General features: G+C 43.1%; 2 protein-coding genes across 2 annotated transcripts in view; both read left to right on the top strand.

The window, feature by feature from the left end:
- The first annotated feature begins 655 nt into the window (after positions 1–655).
- On the top strand, positions 656–1,604 carry LOC110572224 (rho-related GTP-binding protein RhoG-like). Its single transcript, XM_021680473.1, has 2 exons — positions 656–746; positions 935–1,604. Exons 1-2 carry the CDS (start codon positions 735–737, stop codon positions 1,523–1,525), a joined length of 603 nt encoding a protein of 200 aa, XP_021536148.1. The 5' UTR covers positions 656–734; the 3' UTR covers positions 1,526–1,604.
- Positions 1,605–10,624: 9,020 nt separating this feature from the next.
- Positions 10,625–22,532, top strand: part of LOC110571624 (transcription initiation factor TFIID subunit 1) — a 73,615-nt gene continuing 61,707 nt past the window's right edge. The window contains exons 1-11 of the mRNA XM_044911602.1: positions 10,625–10,814; positions 11,812–11,926; positions 12,063–12,179; positions 16,558–16,677; positions 17,794–18,035; positions 18,428–18,646; positions 19,045–19,263; positions 19,616–19,820; positions 21,489–21,665; positions 22,147–22,274; positions 22,387–22,494. Coding sequence (XP_044767537.1) covers positions 10,635–10,814; positions 11,812–11,926; positions 12,063–12,179; positions 16,558–16,677; positions 17,794–18,035; positions 18,428–18,646; positions 19,045–19,263; positions 19,616–19,820; positions 21,489–21,665; positions 22,147–22,274; positions 22,387–22,494 — 1,830 coding nt within the window. The 5' untranslated portion in view covers positions 10,625–10,634. The remainder of the gene's footprint in view (positions 10,815–11,811; positions 11,927–12,062; positions 12,180–16,557; positions 16,678–17,793; positions 18,036–18,427; positions 18,647–19,044; positions 19,264–19,615; positions 19,821–21,488; positions 21,666–22,146; positions 22,275–22,386; positions 22,495–22,532) is intronic.

Raw genomic sequence — 22,532 nt, 5'->3', positions numbered from 1 at the left:
AAAAGCCTGCCCAAGCTGACAAAGCTTAGAAAAAGAAAGGACTGGTTTTGGACTCCAGGTGGTCTGACATCAGAGCCTGGACTCTTAACTCCTCCTCTGGATGGCTAAGTCTGACTGGCCTACCTTTCTCCAAGTTTATGACGTCACTGTCAGGAACAGAGGTTTCTTTGCTGAGTCTATAGCCATAGACCCAAAGTAAGAGCTATATTTCTTTTGTTTCAACCTTTAGAACCTCCTTCTACATCAATGTGTTTTTTTAAAGATTTATTTATTTATTTGAGAGAGAGAGAGAGAGAACATGTGCATGTGGGAGGGGCAGAGGGAGAGGGAGAGAGAATCTCAAGCAGACTCCGTGCTGAGCACAGAGCGCAATGCAGGGCTCGATCCCATGACCCTGAGATCACGACCTGAGCCAAAACCGAGAGTTGGACGCCTAACTGACTGTGCCAGCCAGGTGCCCCAACATCAATGGCATTTTAAAAATTAGTTTCCATTTATTGAGCACCCACTATATTTTAGCACCTCTGATAGATGCCAGACCTCCTGGCAAAAATGTAACAAATACCTATATATATGAATGGTTTTTAATCTTTTTGGGCTGACAGCCCTTTTTGACAACCTGTTGACAGTTTTGGATCTTCTTTCCAGAAAAATTCACTTATGTACATGCACATAATATTGCATACTTCAGAGGCGGCTTCTAGGACCTACTGAAGTTTATCCTCTAGCAGTCCATGGACTCCACGGTAAGAACTCTTGCCCTATATAGTCTTTTCCAGCTGACTCTTCTGTGGTGTTAAGGGGATGGGCAGTGGTGGTGGTGGTGGGGGTCTTACCTCCTCTCTTTCTCCTCAGAGAGAAATGTCTATAAAGCTTAGGCTCCCCCAATGAACCAAGCATCTGCGAACATTCTTTCTTTCTCTCTTGCACTTAGGACTCCAACGGAAGAATGCAGACAATCAAATGCGTGGTTGTAGGAGATGGGGCTGTAGGTAAGACCTGCCTCCTCATCAGTTACACAACGAATGCCTTTCCTGAGGAGTATATCCCCACTGTCTTTGACAACTATAGTGCCCAGACATCTGTGGATGGCCAGATCGTCAGCCTGAACCTGTGGGACACAGCTGGCCAAGAGGAGTATGACCGACTGCGAACGCTGTCCTACCCCCAGACCAATATCTTTGTCATTTGTTTTTCCATTGGCAACCCATCCTCGTATGCCAATGTGAGGCATAAGTGGCACCCCGAGGTCTCCCATCATTGTCCCAATGTGCCTGTCTTGCTGGTAGGTACCAAGAGAGACCTGCGGAATGACACTGAGACAGTGAAGAAGCTGAAGGAACAGAGCCTAGTGCCCACAACTCCTCAGCAAGGCACTTCCCTGGCTAAGCAGGTGGGGGCTGTGAAGTATCTAGAATGTTCAGCCCTGATGCAGGATGGGGTACACGAGGTATTTTCAGAAGCTGTTCGGGCTGTGCTTTACCCTGCCACAAAGAAGAACACCAAGAAGTGTGTCCTTTTATAGCTTTTGGGGTGCTACTTGGAGACTGCACCTAAGGGGGAATGAGAGGGATTCCTTTGATAGCATTGAACAAACAATGCCAGCATGAGCCATTTGTCTCTTTTCCTAGAAACCCTAGACTCCAGGTTATTGGGCTTTTGGAGGAACAAAGACAGCCTTGTTTGTACATGGCTGCTTTGAAGTTTGGTCTGAACCTTTTGGAGGAAGTTTGGGGAGAGAGAGAGAGAGAGTGAGAGAGAGAGAGACTGACTGACTGACTGACTTTTACCTCTAAATTAGCTTTCCTAGCTGTATTTACCATTGAGTAAGTGCCTCACAGAAAGACAAGTTTCTATAGTTTTCAAATCATTGCCTTAAACTTTCCGATATACTAATTTTAGAAAATCATTTTATATGTGATTCCTGGGTGTTCCCAGTGTCAACATGTTCTTCCCATTCTGGAGATGAGACATGCTTGCAAAAATGGTTAAGCAGCATTTTTCAAAGTTCTGGGAGATACTAATAGACGTTCCTTGACAAGGTTCTGTGGTCAAGTAAGTCAGGAACCAGTGGGTTTTTTTTTTAAGTGTTTATTTAAATTCCAGTTAGTTAACATACAGTGTAATGTTAGTTTCAGGTGTACAATATAGTGATTCAACACTTCCGTACATCACGTGGTGCTCATCACAAGTGCCCTCCTCCATCCCATCACCTATTTCCCCCGGCCCCCCCACCCACCTCCCTCTGGTAACCAGTGATTTAAATAAAGCGGGACTGGTTCCTCTACTGGGGGGATTTGTAACTTTTAATAAGTGGGCAACATTTCCCAAATTTATTTCACTGAATCTTTTCTTTTTTCTTTTTTTTTTTTTGGTTCCACACAACACCTGTTAACATCTCTGGAAGCACAGTTTGAGAGATGCTGGGTTAAGAGGAACTAGAAAATCCCAAAGAGGCTGTGGTGAAAAAAAAAAAGCATAATGTGGTCCTGTTCTTTTTGATGCTTCCCTCTTTATGCCTTTGAGGGGAATGTTTATCAGCCACGGACTTGTTACTGGTTCCTCTTCTGCCCTCAGGAGATGAGTTTGGCACTTCGTCACGGTAGCACGTTGGATGTGGGGTCCGATGGTCAGATCTGCTATCAGATTATGATAGCACTATGGGCCTGGTGGTGTGGAATTAATCCCCCATAAAGCTATGTCCCTGAGGCCTCTGTGAGGCCTTTTTTTTCTGTCAGCTTCTGCTTCAGGGAAAGACCACTGAAGGTTAACCCCACAAACCAACCAGCCACCCAACCAAAATGTTCTGCCAGTCATTATCAGGGAGTTGTGTGATTCTTCTCAGTGTCCTACCTTGCTCTCTTCCTATTCCTCCCTCCTCTGTACATTGTGTGTGTGTGTGTGTGTGTGTGTATTTTCAGTCCTGGTTGCCTTTTGAGGTCTTTTAGTTGCTTGAAGAAAGTTGGAGTATGTTGGATCTCCAGACCCCGGGGCTGTCACATTTGTGGGGATTTTGCTGGGGGATTTCAGCCTGCCCTGCGGCAGTAGGAGTCAGATTCCTTACCCCAGTAAGCCTGCTTCTCCTTCTCCCTAGTTGTATTTTTGACCTTCTTCATTTGATATGGAAGGAAAACTTACTTCTCCACCTGGCAGATAGTAGTTGACAACTCCACTGTGCACATATTCTCTTACCCTGCCAAAATAAGCATTGGATCTTTGAGAGTTTGGGAAATGGAGTTAAAAGAATCACGTAGCTCCTTCTGTGGTGAATGAAGGGTCTGTGCTTTGCTCTGGGATGGTCTTGCTGTTGCTCTTTGACATTATATGATCAGATTAGTCCTTAGGTTAACTGAGCCTCCTGGATAGGGTTGCCAGATAAAAGAGAGTAGTTTTGTTTTTGTTTTTTTTACAAATAATTTTTTAGTGTAAGTATGTACCATGCAATATTTGGGACATAGAGTCAAAAAATTATTTGCTGTTTATCTGAAATTCGAATTTAATGCGGCATCCTATATTTTTGTTTGCTAAATCTGGCACCCCTATTCTTGGAGAAGCGGAAGCTGGAGGTTGAGCAGATACCAAGTGTTGTTAGAAAGTGAAAGGTTACATAAGCTCACTATTCTTCCTCCTTTCCTTCTGGTTTTCCTTTCCCTCACCATGGACTAAAGTGTTCTGTTTTGCTTTTCCTTTATCCCTGTACTCTCCTCTTCATACAGTAATTCATTGGTGTATATTTCTACACCATTGTCTAAAGCTGTGGAGGATCCAGGATGGATAGTATTGTCTAGTAGATGTCTTCTATCTCAGTTTCAATGTGCTGTATCTATTTCTGGCATGTGACCCAGGGCCTCCTGTTTGGAGGGGGGGTTGTAGGGGCTCTGTGTGAACAGGGTGTTAACTGGAACAGGGTGAGGGTGGCCCTCCTTAACTAAGGCCCAGTAGCACTTTGGAAAGTGGGGGTCTATTATTGTAGTGTGGGGACTGTAGGAGTCAACTGGCCTGTGGGCACATGTGCCAACTGCTCTATGTAGTCACTGAGTTTTTCCCACGGGTGGCCAAATGAAGCACCTGTTGCTCGAGTGTATTCTGGTCTCAGGATGCTCGGATTGATGCTGCCTGAGGTGCTTACAAGGACTTCATGGTTGAAAGGGGCTAGAAACACGGCTGTCACCTGTGTCTCTGGGAACTTTACATTTAGCTACTGAAATCTTTTAAATTGGCTTTTAATTTAATAGCACCTCCTGCTCCTGCTTTGCCTGGGAAAATCTCAGATGTAAGCCTGGGCTTGGTCTGGTCAGACTCGCGTCCTCTAATGAGTGGAGATGTGATCCCCAAGTCTGAGAGTATGATTTTGTATTGGACTCATTTGATGGTCCTGAACAGACACTGACATCTTGATTTTTATACTTAAAAGGAATTTGTATGATGACTGACATGCTAGTACCACTTTTAAATTGTTCAATAAACTTTTCTGATTTTACTGGGTCTGTTGCTTTCTAAAAATCAAAGCAGTTCCTCAACCCTCCTCCTTTGTCTTGAGTGGTTTCTAAATGCCTTTCAACTTGCAAAGGATGAAATAACTATAACTGTATTCCACATCGCACCTATGTGTAACTGTACTTATTTTTCTACCTCAGACAATCAGGGTAGGGAACTGTCTTCCCTGCTAACATTGATTCTCTTGTTCCTGCTGGTTTTCACTAATGACAGACCAGTTAGCTCCCTGTGGGTGATTTTTTAGTACACTACATTCAATAAACAATTATCACGCTCCTATTGTGTTACAGGTATTACAGTACTAGGGACTAGGGTTGTAAATATAGGACATAACATTTAATGTCCTTTGCCTCTTCCAGTTATTTCAGGAAAATATCCTTTCTCTGTGTGTTATAAAAATGAACTGATACTGTTAATTGTATATAGCGCTGGTGCACTATTAAGTGACTACTAAAGGGGGCGCCTGGGTGGCTCAGTCAGTCAAGCAGCTGCCTTCGGCTCAGGTCGTGATCCCAGGGTCCTGGGATCGAGTCCCACATCGGGCTCCCTGCTCGGCGGGAAGCCTGCTTCTCCCTCTCCCACTCCCCCTGCTTGTGTTCCCTCTCTCACTGTCTCTCTCTCTCTGTCAAATAAATAAATAAAATCTTAAAAAAAAAAAGTGACTACTAAGGAAGAGCAAAACCATGTTGTGTTTTGTTTTGCTTTGCAAACAGCTTTATTAAAATATAATTACATACCAAAAAATTCACCCATTTCAGGTATACAGTTTAATGACTTTTAGTAAATTTTCTGACTTATACAGCTGTCACCAAAATCCAGTTTTTTTAAGATTTTATTTTATTATTTTTTATTTTTATTTTTATTTATTTATTATTTTTTTTTTTAAAGATTTTATTTATTCATTTGAGAGACAATGAGATAGAGAGCATGAGAGGGGGGAAGGTCAGAGGGAGAAGCAGACTCCCTGCCGAGCAGGGAGCCCGATGCGGGACTCAATCCTGGGACTCCAGGATCATGACCTGAGCCGAAGGCAGTCGCTTAACCAACTGAGCCACCCAGGCGCCCTTATTTTATTATTTTTTAAAGATTTTATTTATTTGAGAGTGAGCGAGCGAGCGTGAGAGAGAGCACAAGGGGGGGAGAGGGAGAAGCAGGCTCCCCGTCAAGCAGGGAGCCCGATGTGGGACTCGATCCCAGGACCCTGAGATCATGACCTGAGCCGAAGGCAGATGCTTAACTGACTGAGCCACCCAGGTGCCCCAAGATTTTATTTTTAAGTAATCTCTACACCAAAGGTGGGGCTCAAACTACAACCCTGAGATCAAGAGTCGCATGCTCAACTGACTGAGCCAGCCGGGCACCCCAACTAAAATCCAGTTTTAGAACATTTCTCTCACCCCAAAGATATCCCTCATGCAGTTAATCCCTGTTCCCGCCCCCAGCCCTAGGCAACTAGTAATCTACTTGCCTTTTCTGAACATTTCGTGTACTTGGAATCAAATAATATGTGGTCTTTTTTTTTTAATCAAGTAAGTTCTACACCCAGTGTCGGGCTTGAACTCATGACCCTGAGATCAAGAGTTGCATGCTCTACCGACTGAGCCAGCCAGGCACACCCAGTATGTGGTCATTTGGAACTCACTTCCTCTATTTATCATGTTTTCCAGGTTTGTCTATTTTGCAGCACCTATGGGTACTTTATTTCTTTTGGGGGGGGGGGGATTTTTTTTTTTTAACCAAACTTACTTTTATCTTGCAGAGAAGATCAAGAAAGGCTTTCTCCTCCACCCCACCTCCCTAATTATATTTATTTTTTTAAAGATTTTATTTATTTATTTGACAGAGACAGCGAGAGAGGGAACACAAGCAGGGGGAGTGGGAGAGGGAGAAGGAGGCTTCCCGCCAAGCAGGGAGCCCGATGCGAGGCTCGATCCCAGGACCCTGGGGTCATGACCTGAGCCGAAGGCAGACGCTTAACGACTGAGCCACCCAGGCGCCCCCCTAATTATATTTATTGCCTCTCCCATTTTTCCCCTCAGTGCATCCTAGTTTGACTCTAAGAGAATTGCTCTATTCCCTCAAAGAACTTTGGTCATTTGAAAGTAAAGTGTTCTTTAAATTCCCATAGTTCTATGTATCTTTTATCTTCTATAGTACATAGTGTCAAAAAGAAAAACCACAGGCCCACTAAGGCGAGGAGCCCCAGATCAGTAAAACCAAGACTTAATACCTAACTTAACTAGAGTTTCAGTTCCACCAGGAATATAACCTTTAACTAGTCAACATGCATTTTCCTGGTCAGCACTAGGAAATTTACTCATAGGCCCCTCTGTTCCCCTTTAGAGGGCGACCTTGCCTAAAACAGTGCTTTACTATTTTGGGGGGGCGGATTTTTAAAGTTTACTTATAATCTCTACACCCAACGTGGGGCTTGACTCTTACGACACCTAGATCAAGAGTCACATGCTCCACCAACTGAGCCAGGCAGGTGCCCCTACTTCATTTCTTTTTATTGCTGAATAATATTCCACTGTATGGATATACCGTATTTTATCTACTTACAATTGAGGGAAATTTGGATTGTTTCTACCTTTTAGCTATTATGAATAGTGCTGTTGTGAACCTTTGTGTACAACATTTTTTTTTTAAAGATTTTATTTATTTATCTGACAGAGAGAAAGAGCACAAGCAGGGGGAGCGGCAGGCAGAGGGAGAGGGAGGAGCAGACTCCCCACTGAGCAGGGAGCCTGATGAAGGACTCGATCCCAGAACCCTGGGATCATGACCTGAGATGAAGGCAGTTGCTTAACCAACAGCCACCCAGGCACCCCTGTGTACAAGGTTTTGTGTGGACATGTTTTCAGTTCTCTTGGGTATATACTGGAGTGCTGGAAATTGCTGGGTCATATGGTAAATTTATACAAAACCACGTTTTGAGTCAAGAATAGCATCTTTATTATTTATAGTATGTGAAGTCCCCTTCCCCATTCTTTTTTTTTTTAGAATTATTTTTTTTAATATTTTATTTATTTGACAGAGAGCACAAGCAGGGGGAGTGGCAGAGGGAGAAGCAGACTCCCCGCTGAGCCAGGAGCCCAACGAGGGGCTCGATCCCAGGACCCTGGGCAGATGCTTAACCGACTAAGCCACCCAGGCGCTCCCCCCTTCCCCATTCTATAAGCCTCCATCTACCTCCTGCTGAATCTTTTCCTTAAGCACAAGCATCTAAGAAGCACTGTAAAGTACATTTAGGGTGCCTGGATGGCTCAGTCAGTTCAGCATCTGCCTTCGGCTCAGGTCATGATCCCAGGGTCTTGCGATCAAGGCCCGCATTGGGCTCCCTGCTCAGCGGGGAGCCTGCTTCTTCCTCTCCCTCTCCTGTGCCCCCCTCTTGTGCTTTCTGGCTCTCTCTCTGTCAAATAAGTAAAGTTTTTTAAAAAATAAAGTACATTTAGAAATATATTCCATTTTGCTTTTTTGTTTTAAATATTAGTATAGCAGTTATATTCTCCTATAACTTTTCATTACCAAAGTGCAGCTTCTCAGCTGTGCAGATTTTGGCAGATGTTTGTCATCTGGCCTAGAAATGTAACTACTGTTAACATTCCAAGGGACATCCATACAATGAAGTATTAAGGAGAAATAAAAATGAATGAGGAAGAGTGCTACAAAGTGGTACACTGTGATTTGAGGCTAAATTATTAAGTGAAAAAGAGCAAGGTGAAAGAGTATATATAGTATGCTACCTTTTGTGTAATGAAAAAGAAGAAGTAATATGTATACTCATTTGCTTATTTTTGCAAAAAGAAACATAGGAAGTACAAATATCAAGTCATTATATTGTACACCTGAAACTAATAGAATGTTATATGTCAATTACACCTCAATAAAAAAATAAACACAGGAAGGATAAACCAGAAATTAAGGAATGGTTACTTACAGGGAGTAGCTGGGTACTGGGGTAGAGGGCATAGGCATGGGAGCAAGACCTCTCTGGAAATAGCTTTTTACATACTTTTGACTTTTAACCATGTCAAAATTTACATATTTTAAATAAAAAAATTTTTTTAAAATTTACATATTTTAAAAATTAAATTATATAAAAAAGTATATTAAAAGCAAATCGTAAAGTTGAATAAAAACAGAAACAACTCCACAGAGGGGAAAAAAATGGTTCAAGTAATTTTTACACACAGTACACTATATATCCTTAATAGGATATATTCTAAGGACAAAAAACTGCAAAGAACTTCTGAACTTTACTTAGGTGTATTGTTGGTAGTGGTATCCACCTTGTAATTCTGAAAAGAGTCAATATATGGATGTTGGGAACCAGAATTTTAATTGTAAGAGAACCAAGACAGAAATATGAAATGGGGAAAAGTGAGGGAGAACCCTGTGGTGTTGGACTTGAATTGGAGGTATTAGTATAAACTCATTTATTTATTTCTATTTTTTTAAAAATGTAAGCTCTATACCCTATGTGGGGCTTGAACTCACAGGCCCAAGACGAAGAATCGCATGCTCTACTGACTGAGCCAGCCAGGTGCCCTTTAACTCATTTTTTTAGCTCTCTCCACTGAAAGGGCCTATAAGCAATGATGGCCCAGTTTCTAAATACCATGCCTCACTAAAAGATATCAGGGCTCCTTGGAGAAATGGCTTATATTGGGTCTGGGACAGGAAATGTACAGTTAAGCCTAGAACATCTTGCGCCAAAAAGCAAGGAAGTACTCCAAGACTAATAACACAGGAGCCAGAGTGAAGTGGGTCCCACTGGACAAATTTGGAACAGTTTGAGCATCAAAAAGGATAATGATGGTGCTAGATTATGATACATTAAAATAAAAACGGGAGAAGGGAGGTAAGACCCAAGTTCTTTACTGAATAAATCCACTTAATAAGCGTAGAAGGAATTTAAGAATTAGAAAAATCACCCTTCTGCACTCTCCTAACATAATTGATTCAGGCAAGTATCATTAAAGGATGCTAAAACCATTGGGTGAATATTCACAGAATCTCAACCCCATTTACTTAATTACAAAAGGAAAAATGCGCCTTTGCAATGGAGAGATCTGGCGCTCAAATACAGCATCACCAATAGTGTGACAACCTGACGTTTGTGCCTTCTGATGGCCGGTAAAATATTTAACGTAAATCAGTTCGAAGAAACAATCAGACGAATTCAGAATATGGAATACTTTGAAGACAATTTGCCTGGATTCTTCCAAAAAAACTGTAGTTCATGCAACACAAAGGCTGGTGTTTCTGGATTAAGACTGAAGGGAGATTACCAAGTGCAGTGCAAGAACCTTCAGCGGATCCTGGATTGAGGTGCAAAATGCTCCAACTAGGACAACTGGGGAAATCTAAATACGAAACACGAACTGTATGTTAAATGATAACGATTTAATGTTAATTTTTAAAGATGCAATAATGATTGTGATTATGTAGAAAAATGTCCATTTTTAGGGCTGGAGAATCACATATTTGTAACCTACTTTCAAATGGTTCAGAAATTTAAAAAAAATAAAACCTGTAAAAATGTTAACAATTGTGAACCTAGGTGAAGGATCGGCTGTTCCTTTTACTCATCTTTTTCACACTTCCCGAAAGAAACCGAGGGGGAGGGGACTTCATTTCCATGGGGAAATGTCAATTCAAAACAACTTGGATAGGTACCTCTGGCACAGTGCAATTTACGGCCAGTTTCTCCTTAAGAAGCAACGACGCCGCAGACAGAACGGAGGACTGCTTCTAACCTTTACTTCCGCGTACCGCGGCGTGGTGACCCGCGGTTAGTAGAACGTAGGCTACGTGACCCAGGCAGTTTCTTCTGATTGGAGGAACAGCCGCGACTCTAACTCGGTGCACCGGGAATGCTCATGCGCAGATTAGTGGAAGGGGCGGGGCCCAACATTTTCTTTGACCAACCGCTTTCCACATAACCAACCTCCTGATCGCGTACGGTCGAATCAAAAGCCGTTAGTAAAGTAGTGCAACCAATTCTTTTTCATAGGCCGGCCGGTCTTTCCGGTTATTCCCCGCCCCCCCTTATTCCGCTTCCGGTAGGGCCTGGTGGGGTCAAGGAGCCCTGTAAGTCACTTCTGGGCGACTAATGTTTTTATTTCCGGTCCATGGGACCAGGCTGGGATCTGCTGCTGTCCGCAGCCTCTGGTGACACCACAACCGCCATCATGTCAGACACGGACAGCGATGAAGATTCCGCTGGAGGCGGCCCATTTTCTTTAGCCGGTTTCCTTTTCGGCAACATCAATGGAGCCGGACAGCTGGAGGGGGAAAGCGTCTTGGATGATGTGAGGGGGCGGGCGTGTGTATAGGGTCGGGGGTGGTGCGGCTGAGTGAGGAGAGTAGAGGGTGCTTAGAATAGAGCCCTTATGAGAGGGCGCGGTTAACGTAAAGAGAGGAAATGAGAAGCGGACACTATTCTAGTAGAGCGTGCATAACGGAGAGTGTGGAGGCTCCGTTCTGGGTGAGGGTGGGAAGAAGAGAGAACTGTAGGCAAGCCCTCGTAGGTCAGGGGCGCTGATGTGGGTGGCGTTGGGGATCATATCCTAACAAGGCAGACGGAAAAATAGCGTAACCTAGGGATATTGCTTTTAAGCCGTTGCTCTGAGGACTTTGGAGATTCTCGAAACTGCCTGTCTGACATCGTTGACTTGAGGTGGCTCTAGAGCAAGAGGTCTGGACAGAACCTGTGACAAATCGTGTGGTTCAGGTCTCCGTTCTTAGAACAGTGAATGTTCAGACTATTTGAGGCAGACCCCTTCTGGTCCAGTGCACTTCTTGGGTAGTTTTCCACAGTTTTCACTGACATTCATGAAATTGTTTCCCGTGTTCAAATGGACCTTACCTACTTTCATTTAGGTTCATTTTCTCAAGGAAAAAATATTGATCAGTATTCCTCTTCTGCATCACACACAAACACATAAAAGGTAGCAAAAAAAGTTCTTGTCATCCCTTCCCTAATCCCAGGGACCTCATTTGCCTTAGCCTTTATTCAGAGAACTACTGTTCCATTTGTTTAATCTTGGTGATGGTTCTTTGACTAATCTTTTCTTAGTAAAGTATGGTGATGAAATTGGACTTAATATATTGATAAAGATCTGATCAATGTGGAGTTTAGTGGAAGATTTACTTTACAGTTCTGGAATGTGATGCTCCTTTTAGCACATGCAGAGTTATATTTAATATGGATTTACAGCTTTGTGCTGGACCAGGGAAATAAGCCTTGTGGTGTGGGAAGCTTAGGTTTAGTTGTTATCTTTGACTCTGGTGCTGTCCCTTTTTCAGGAGTGTAAGAAGCACTTGGCAGGCTTGGGGGCTTTGGGTCTGGGCAGCCTGATCACTGAACTCACCGCAAATGAAGAATTGACTGGGACTGATGGTGCCCTGGTAAATGATGAAGGTGAAGTGTGGGTCATGGGGAGTAAGGAGGGAGGAGGCTAGCCATTTACTGTGTATACACTTTTCAATGGGAATTATTTAAGGGAGTGAGAGTTTTTGTTGAGATATACCTGCCCCCCCCCCCCTTTTACTTATAGGATGGATCAGGAGTACAGAAGATGCTGTGGACTATTCAGACATCAATGAGGTAGCAGAAGATGAAAGCCGAAGATACCAGCAGACAATGGGGAGCTTGCAGCCCCTTTGCCACTCAGGTGATTCTTTAGTGTCATCAGTAGAGCATTCCAGTTCATTTTCTTGCTGTGTAGTCCATTTTGTTTCTATGTATGTTTTCTGCCATTGTTCCTGCTCTCCATCCTTTGCTTCTCTCTTTTTGTCAGCTCAGTTCCATGTAGCTGCTGTCTTTTTTTTTTTTTTTAAAGATTTTATTTATTTGACAGAGAAACACAGCGAGAGAGGGAACATGAGCAGGGGGAGTGGGAGAGGGAGAAGCAGGCTTCCTGCTGAGCAGGGAGCCCGATGCGGGGCTCAATCCCAGGACCCCGGGATCATGACCTGAGCCGAAGGCAGACGCTTAACGACTGAGCCACCCAGGCGCCCCTAGCTGCTGTCTTTTTTTGTGTGTTCTGGGGCAGTGTTATACTCAGATGTTTATTCCTCATATTGGTTATCCCCAAATTCTTGGTGAATGCCAAGTAAGGATGATAGTGCTTTCCTTATCATCTAGTATTTGAGTACCTACAGGGTTCATGGCACTGTTTTAGATATTACTTGAACTCAGTCTTTGCTCTTAAGGACTTGGTGGTTCAAGGAGGATTAAGTATATACAATGTCATATATAAATGAGCACACATATTTACTGGATCAACTTTTTTTTTTTTTAAAGATTTTATTTATTTGAGACAGAATGAGAGAGAGCACAAGATGGGGGAGGGTCAGAGGGAGAAGTAGACTCCCCGCTAAGCAGGGAGCCCGATGTGGGACTCGATCCTGGGACTCCAGGATCATGACCTGAGCCAAAGGCAGTTGCGTAACCAACTGAGCCACACAGGCGCCCTATTGGCTCAACTTCTATTAATCACTCACCACCTATATGCTGACAGAATGCATTTAATGCTTGCTCACAATATAGGTTTCTCTCCCTGGTATAAGGTGCTACATATAGAATCAGAATCAGAGCTAGAAGGGCTCTTAGTGATTATTTATTATTAACCTCATCACAGATAAAGAAAACTTGGTCTTTAATAAGATGTGGGACTTTATTAAAAGTTCTATAAGGTAGTGGCAGACCTTGACTAATTCAATAATTCAGGTTATTAGACATTTATTGAGCTATTATGGGCTATAAACTATGATAGTATGTACAAAGATAATAAAATCCATTTTCTGATCTTGAGCTTAGTTCTGTGGGCTGGAACCTAGAGCTACTGATCATAGTTCCTTTTTTTTGACTTGTAATTTTTTACAACTTTTAATTGAGGTATAGTTGACACATATATAATTGTTTCCACTGCCTTACACTACCTCTCACTTCTTGACACTTTTGTATGAGGTTGCTCATTGTTCATTGTCCACCTCTTTGAATTAGATTTCGGGACCAGTTGATGGATTTGAGTGCTTGTTATAGAGCGAGACTTAACCGTACCACATACACAGGAGGTAACCCAGAAAAAGAGAAGATACAGGTCTCACTCTCAGGGATATTATTATCATTTGGGGAAGATGGGATAAACAAACACGAAGCATAATTACTCATAATAAAAAGACATAAGCCAGCTACAAGCTCATATTTCTGTATAGAGTAGTGTATTTCATTTCAAGAGGTTGACAGAATATCTGAGACAAATATTGTAACTTATTTTTGAGTACCGAACTGTTATTTTTGAGTACCGTGGCTTAGGCTAAGGGGGAGGTGGTAGCAGCTCTGATTTTCAGGGAATACTGGAATTTTCAGGTTTGGGTTTGTTGCCTTGGCTAGGGATGTTAAGGAAGAGGACGAGTGGGGGTGTCCTAGTTGGTTTTTATGAGCTGACCTCCTAGAAAAGGAGGATGCTGCATTTGGTAGTCTTAGTACTCTGGGATGCTTATTTCCAAGTTCTCTTATTCAATGAAGGTGCCTTCACCTGTGTCCTAAGTTCTTCCTTCTCTGGCATTGGCCCCTTCACATGGCTTGATTTACAAGGATTCTTCTTTGGAATAATTGGAAGTGGGTGGAGGTCATTAGAAAAGATGTCATGGAGGTGAATTTTGAGCAAAAGTTTGAAAGGGTTTCATGGAGAGGAAGCAGCAGGGCATTTTGGTTTGAAAACATGGCTTGTCTAAAGGTTTGGAGATAGAAATAAGGAATAGGTGCAGGGGGACTTGGCCAGCAGGTTTTCTTGAAAGGATTGGAAAACATACCGCTAGATAGCAAGGACCAAGGATAGAGTAATTTGACAGCACTTGTATGTATGCCTTACTTGGGATTTGATGTCATAAAGGATTGTATATCAACATTGATTGTTGAGTAAGGGGCAGGGTGGTATAATGAAAAGAAAATGGACTTTGGAGTCAGAATGATAGGTTCAAGTCCCAGCACCATATTTAGTTTGAACCTGGGAAAGTTGCTCAGTCTTTGAGGCTTGGATTTGTAATAAAACCTCAGTTTTCTAGTCTGGAATAAAGGTGATAATACCTCATTAATGGGTCTTATGTGGGAATTTAAGTTCATTATCACGGGGACTGAAAGCACCTACATAGTACGGTGTCATGGTAGATGCTCTGTAAATATTAGTTGCCTTTCCTTCTTAAATGAAAATGAGAAGTGATACTTGTTGCTTTGGGGTTTTGATTAGAAAAGGGGTAAAGGGACAGACTAACTTGGAGACTGTTCTTGCAGGCTAGATGTAAAGTCATCAAGGTCTCGAGTAGGGTGACAACTGTGGAAAATGCTAAGCAGAATTAAACTTGAGAGTTGCTGATAAAACATCAGTAGGCCTTGGTAAGTGAGGAAGTACATTGGAAAGAGTATAGGCTTTGTTGTTCAACCAGCCTTACTTTGTCATTTAAAACTTTGTGACCCTGGGGCACCTGGGTGGCTCAGTTGGTTAAGCGACTGCCTTTGGCTCAGGTCATGATCCTGGAGTCCCGGGATCGAGTCCCGCATCGGGCTCCCTGCTCAGCAAGGAGCCTGCTTCTCCCTCTGACCCTCCCCCCTCTCATGTGCTCTCTCTCTCTCTCATTCTCTCTGTCTCAAATAAATAAAATCTAAAAAAAAAACAAAAAAAAACTTTGTGACCCTGAGTAAGTCATTTCACTATCTCAGAATAATTCCTACTTTGCCAACATTCTTGGGAGGATTATAGATAAAATAACTACAGGTACTTGGCATATAATGGGAGCTAAGTAAATGGAAGTTGCTGTAATGACTACTATTAATGATTGATTGGAAAAGCTGTGTTGGGGGGTAAGAGATTGATGGAGGAGACAGGAGACTTAAAGTCGTAAGCTGGGAAAATGAGGCTGGAGGTGGTACTGATAGTAAGGAAAGGGAGTTTTAAAGAGGAGAAGGATATTTCAGTGTGATGAGAGATGCAGTTGTGGAATATCTGAGTGGAAAGGTTCTTTTTAAAAAAATACATATTTTTAGTTTATTTATTTGAGAGAGAGAGAGACAGGGACAGAGCATGAGCAGGGGAAGGAGGCAGAGGGAGAGGGGGAAGCAGACTCCCTGCTGAGTAGGGAGCCTGATGCGGGGCTCGATCCCAGGACCCTGGGCTCATGACCTGAGCTGAAGGAAGACACTTAACCGACTGAGCCACCCAGGCGCCCTTGAGTGGAAAGGTTCTTTAGGCGGCAGAACATGCGGTGTGACTGTAGAGGGGTAAGTCAGGGCAAGACCTACAGATCTGGGCTTAATCTGGATAAGGGTGATTCTTGAGTAAGGGAATGGAGCTTGTGTAGAGGAATAAAAGAGTGTTCACCATCAGGTGTTGAGTGATGCCAGAGATTAAAGGTCAGTGAAAAGATAAACTGCAGAAGGTAGACAAAAAAAGTGTGTCAAAGATTTGGGGAGTGGGAAGAGAAAGTTCAGTCTTAAAGGAAACTGACAGAGAAGGAAGAATGTTAAATTCAATTATGAGATTGAGCAGGATGAAAATAAAAAATCAAATAGGATTTGATCGGGAGAAGGAACAAAGGTTTTTTTTGTTTGTTTTTTTAAAGATTTTATTTATTTATTTGACAGAGAGAGACACAGCGAGAGAGGGAACACAAGCAGGGGGAGTGGGAGAGGGAGAAGCAGGCTCCCCGCAGAGCAGGGAGCCCGATGCGGGACTCGATCCCAGGACCCTGGGATCATGACCTGAGCTGAAGGCAGTCGCTTAACCAACTGAGCCACCCAGGCGCCCAAGGAACAAAGGTTTTAAACGGTTCTTGGGACCTCCCTCAGTTTCTATATGAGGTATACATAGTGTTCTAGTATTTGGTGATACTGTGTCATCATCTCTTTCTGAAGGCGAAGCTGCACCTCCTGTGTGTTCTTAAGGGATCTGTATAGTGTTTCATGTGGTGCTTTAAATTCTTGCGTAACAAACTCGGGGCTGTTGTGCGACCTTCTGGATGTTGAGGAGATCATCTTGCTGGTTTCATTAGATTATGATGAAGATGACTATGATGCTGATTGTGAAGACATTGACTGCAAGTTGATGCCTCCTCCACCTCCACCTCCAGGACCAATGAAGAAGGATAAGGACCAGGATGCTCTTGCTGGTGGTAAGTAGAGACTGTCTTCTTTTGTCCAAGGAAAAGTTCCATTCATAGATCTAGGCTTTTGACATACCCATAGGGAGCTATTAAGATTAAGCTGTTAGGAGAGGATACAACTTCTGGAAGTGATTCATACAATTTTCAGATGTTAATGTCAAAGGGAAGTTTTACTTTTAAAACATTTGGCAACAGTATTTTAACAGGTACTCAAGAAAAAGTAGTTTACGTCAGTGGTTCTCAAATCTGGCTGCCCATCACAATCATCCCAAGCCTTTAAAAAAATATATACAGATTTCTGACTCACCCAGAGAGTCTGATTCTGAAGATCTGGGATAGAGCCCAGGAATTTCCAGGTGTTCTCCCAGTAATTGCTGATGCAACTGATACGCATGCTAGTATTTGGAAACTACCTGTCTAGATGACTTTCTTTAAAAGAAAGGATTAAATGGAGAAGGCATCCTAGAATGTGCATAAATCATGTAGAGCCAACTACCAGATTCAGAGATTTCCAAGGCAAGGGCTTTAGTGATCTTCTCCACCTTTCCTGTGTCGGCCACCAGTAACTCTGTCCTAGGCTAGGAGATTGTGGAAAGCAGTGCTTTTCATCTCCTGTATTTTGAGAATTATGTTAGCCTAAATTTCTCCTGTTAGAGTTTTCACCATTTCTGCATTAGTCTGCAGGCTAAATAACATCTGATAACTTTATGTCCTGGATCTTATTTTATGTTAAACAATTTCATTATCATCCTGTGGGCTTAAAAAAAAATTCTTCAGTTTATGGGTCCCCGAACTAGAAATGATAAGACCTGATTGGTATAAAAGTGTCATATAGTTTTGCTATTGATCACATTCCTTTAATATATGTATAGAAAGTAGTAAATGTAGTAATAGTGTTTGTTTTCTCTCATCACAACCCTAGGGTACCGGGTACAAGGTGAGTTGGGGATGGTGGGAGATAATGAGTTGGAATGAGTTTTCTGGGTTGCATACCTAGTGATCTGGGTGCTTGGAACTATATCCCCTGCCACTGAGCCATGCATATAGCCTAGAGTGGGTACTGGCTGAATCGGAGGAAATATGCTCACAGTTACATGCCAAAGGGGTTTCTCTTCCTTGTTGCAGTGTCTGAGGATGGAGAAGGCATCATCTTGCCCTCCATCATTGCCCCTTCCTCTTTGGCCTCAGAGAAAGTGGACTTCAGTAGTTCCTCTGACTCAGAATCTGAGATGGGACCTCAAGAAGCAACACAGGCAGAATCTGAAGATGGAAAGCTGACCCTACCATTGGCTGGGATTATGCAGCATGATGCCACCAAGCTGTTGCCGAGCGTCACAGAACTTTTCCCGGAATTTCGGCCTGGGAAGGTACTTTCCATGGAGAATGCCCACATTGCAAACCACTGACCTCTCCTAAATGCTGAGCTCTGTTGCTAAAATATTGAATATAGAATGGATAAGATCTAAAAGTTTTCTTATTCAATGACATTGTATTGGGTCTTTTTAAAAAAGTCATATGCATTGATGATAATACTTGTGATTTATGTAGTTCTCGTTAGAAATTGTCCTTGTTGCCTGAAAAGAACTAGTCCAAATTGTTAAGGGATGCTTCTTTACTTCCTTGGTAGATGTTGTAACTCTGAGTTCAGCACTCCTCAGTCCCTCCTCCACAGCCGAGTAGACCCCTCAAGGGAGTTTGCAGACCCGGATGCTGCTGTTTTCCTATCTGATAATTGAGTCTTTGAGTCTCTGTGTTCTAGGTATTACGCTTCCTACGTCTTTTTGGACCAGGGAAGAACGTCCCATCTGTTTGGCGGAGTGCTCGGAGAAAGAGGAAAAAGAAGCACCGGGAGCTGATACAGGAAGAGCAGATCCAGGAGGTGGAGTGTTCAGTAGAGTCAGAAGTCAGCCAGAAGTCTTTGTGGAACTATGACTACGCTCCACCACCGCCTCCAGAGCAGTGTCTCTCTGATGATGAAGTAGGCAAAATAGAGACCTGGGATTGAGACCTACAAGAGGAACAAATGAGTTCTCCCTAGCTTATGTCTAAATTGGAAATACCACCTTAGCAGGCAGAGTCCTGTGCTGATTATGAACAAGTAATCGTGAGTTCGGTCTTAGTGGCTGTTCCTTCCCTATTAGAGTAGAAATGTATTGCGGGCCTGCAGTTGGTGGTACGCACACTGGTGAATAGGAGTTTGAATGATAGGCAGAGTGTGCCCTGATCTAGCTCCATTGTTCCCATTCTAATTCCAGTCCTGTTGAAGAATCATCCTTATAGTTCCTCTGACTTCCCTTCCTGACTGTGGACTCCCTCTAGCCCTGGGACATCTGGGATCAGGAAAGCCTCCTCCCCTCCTGCTTTGTTCTGTTACAGATTACAATGATGGCTCCTGTTGAGTCCAAGTTTTCCCAGTCCACTGGAGATACAGATAAAGTGACCGATACCAAACCAAGAGTGGCTGAGTGGCGTTACGGGCCTGCTCGACTGTGGTATGATATGCTGGGTGTCCCTGAAGATGGCAGTGGGTTTGATTATGGCTTCAAACTGAGAAAAATGGACCACGAACCTGTGATGAAATGTAGAGTGATGGAGGTAAGCGACGCTGATATGTCAGAAAGGCATCTGTGCCCAGGGCCCTCTCCGTTTTACTTAACTTTGCTTTCTAGTTGGGGAGATACCGGGCAGGGTGTCTTCGGTGAGAGATGGAGGTTCTAAGCCTTGTGCTTGTTGAGGTATGTCGCCCTGGCAACTAGGCCCGATTGCAAGGGTTCTGTTTGGACAGTGAGTGCTGCGCTGGACCAGGAGTGGGAAGAGGCAGACATTGCTCCATCATCAGGTTCTTTCAAGTCAGGGACCACATTCGATGTGTCTGATGGGGGATCTGGAGTGGGAACTTTGACCAGTGACCATTCAGGGATTTGTTATTCCTTCTCCGTTTCTGTAGGACTTCAGGAAACTTGAGGAAAACAGCGCTGACCTTCTGGCTGATGAAAACTTCCTGATGGTGACACAGCTGCATTGGGAAGATGATATCATCTGGGATGGGGAAGATGTCAAACACAAAGGAACAAAACCTCAGCGTGCAAGCCTGGCAGGCTGGCTGCCTTCCAGCATGACCAGGAATGCCATGGCCTACAATGTTCAGCAAGGTGCGCTTCTGTGCCGGCCATGTCTAGCACACTGCCCTTCATCTCCGTCATCCTGAGGGGGTTCAGCTGTGCTCTCTGCTGCTGCTGAGGGGCAGCAGAATGGTTTCAACCTGAGCCCTGATTCTAGTCCGTAATCAGTTGTACACTTTTTTTTTTAAGATTTATTTATTTATTTGACAGAGACAGCGAGAGAAGGAACACAAGCAGGGGGAGTGGGAGAGGGAGAAGCAGGCTTCCCGCTGAGCAGAGAGCCCAACACGGGGCTCGATCCCAGGACCCTGGGATCATGACCTGAGCCTAAGGCAGATGCTTAACGACTGAGCCACCCAGGCGCCCCGAAATTGTACACTATTTACAAGCTAGGGTGGACTCTGATTTCTCATTAGAAAAATGTGAAAACCACTTTAAAGTTAATGGTCTTTCCGAACTAGAACAAGGCTTTATCTCTATGGTCTACTTCTGTTTTTAAAGCCAGCCCCTTTGTCTTTATCATGCTAGAATTTGCTTTTTCTCTCCTTAAGTATGCAAAAAGAAAAAAAAAAGGTATGTCATGCTTAATGTAGAGAACTTTGAAAATAGAAGACAGTGTCAGAAATCACTGATAATCCAGCTATCCAGAGATGATCGACTATTAACTTTTCGGTGTACTTTGGTTTTCTGTCTTCTGTGTGTGTATGTGGTTGAGCTCATTTTTGTAGACAGTTTTGTATACTGTGCTTTTCACTTGATAACAGTATTATTCTATGTCATTCAAAGTTTTTCATAAAAATGTTTAATGACATGGGAAACTCAAGTAAAAAAAACAAAGTGGCATATATGATAACCTGTTTTGTAAGTGGGAAAAAAAAAAGCACACTATATAATCATAGAAAGCTGACTGAAAGGAAATGCACTATGGGATTCACAGTGGTTATTTCTGGTTTGTGAGATCACAGACAGCTTCAGTTTCCTTTATATTTTTCTGTATTTCCCTTCAGTTACCCTGGATTACTTTTATAATTTGGAGGAAAACAAAAATGTCTTGATTCTTAAATCTAAGGAAGAGGTTTTTTTCCTTCTGTCGTTTTATCTAAAAGCTTTGCTGGTTGCATTGTATTCTTAAATGGATGTTTTCATAATTCACCAATAGTTATTGTATTTTTTATATATATCTTACTAGCATTTATTGTTAGTATATTTTACCATATCATTTATTACCACGATTTCTTTAGCCAGTCCCTTATTAAACACACTTGGCTGTTTAAATTTTGAGTCTTATGAAAAATATTGCAGTGAACATTTTGTCTGCAACTATTTTTAAAGGGAGAAATACACTGTATGCACTAGGCTCCTTTTCAGTAGCTGCATGAATAACTTTACTAACATTTGCTCTTTTTCCCTTTGCTGGAATCATGATTGAAAGGGGCATAGTTGGGGTGCCTGGGTGGCTCAGTCATTAAGCGTCTACCTTCGGCTCAGGTCATGATCCCAGGGTCCTGGGATCAAGCCCCGCATTGGGCTCTCTGCTCCGCGGGAAGCCTGCTTCTCCCTCTCCCACTCCTCCTGCTTGTGTTCCCTCTCTTGCTGTCTCTTTCTCTCTGTCAAATAAATAAATAAATAATCTTTAAAAAAAAGGGGGGGGGGCATAGTTGTTTTGTCTCATTGAGTGTTTCCTTCTCTTCTGAGTAGGTTTTGCAGCCACCCTGGATGATGACAAGCCTTGGTACTCTATCTTTCCCATTGACAATGAGGAGCTGGTGTATGGACGCTGGGAGGACAATATCATTTGGGATGCTCAGGCCATGCCCCGGCTGTTGGAACCTCCTGTTTTGACACTTGATCCCAATGATGAGAACCTCATTTTGGGTATGCTATTGGCAGGGACCAGTGTTCCTTCTCCATAATTGACAGCTTGCTGCTAATGTCAAGGGACAGGGGGAGATCAGAAAGGTTGGGAAGGTCAAGACTAGAAGCTTCTCGGGGGCGCCTGGCTGGCTCATTCAGTGGAGAGGTGACTCTTGATCTCAGGGTCGTGAGTTTCAGCCTCCTATTGGGTGTGGAGCCTACTTTTAAAAATAAATTAAAAAGACTAGAACTTTTAGGTAGCAGTTGAGCGAGCAAAGTTGTGGCTGTTTCTAGTATTTCTGTTTTGCTTAGGGAAAACTCATAATGTAGGAATATTGAAAAGTAGTACCTTTGAGATTCCAGGAGTGTAGTTTGTTTGAATCACCTACTAGAAGTGGTCTGGGGTGGGATAAGAGATCTGGTTAGGAAGTGCAAAGATATCTGTTGGGAAGGTGAATCTTCAGGGATAGTATCTCCAGTGTGATGTTTGTTTCATCCTTAGAAATTCCTGACGAAAAGGAAGAGGCCACCTCCAACTCCCCTTCCAAGGAAAGTAAGAAGGAATCATCTCTGAAGAAGAGTCGAATTCTGTTAGGGAAAACGGGGGTCATCAAAGAGGAACCACAGCAGGTCTGCGGAGGGAGAGGGGACCCCAGGGTGTTTAGAAGAACAGAGAAAGGTAATGGGAGACGGGTAGTCTGACTAAGGTTTATTTGATATCACTTTGATGTCCCATCATTAGAACATGTCTCAGCCAGAAGTGAAAGATCCATGGAATCTCTCCAATGATGAATATTACTACCCTAAGCAGCAGGGTCTTCGAGGCACCTTTGGAGGAAATATTATCCAGGTACAGGTAGCATTTTTTTCTGTGATGGATGGGAAACA

This window comes from Neomonachus schauinslandi, chromosome X, assembly GCF_002201575.2.
Source record: "Neomonachus schauinslandi chromosome X, ASM220157v2, whole genome shotgun sequence".
NCBI classification, from domain to species: Eukaryota; Metazoa; Chordata; class Mammalia; order Carnivora; family Phocidae; genus Neomonachus; species Neomonachus schauinslandi.
The sequence above is the reverse complement of the archived record's forward strand: the minus strand, read 5'-3'. Positions and strand labels throughout refer to the sequence as shown.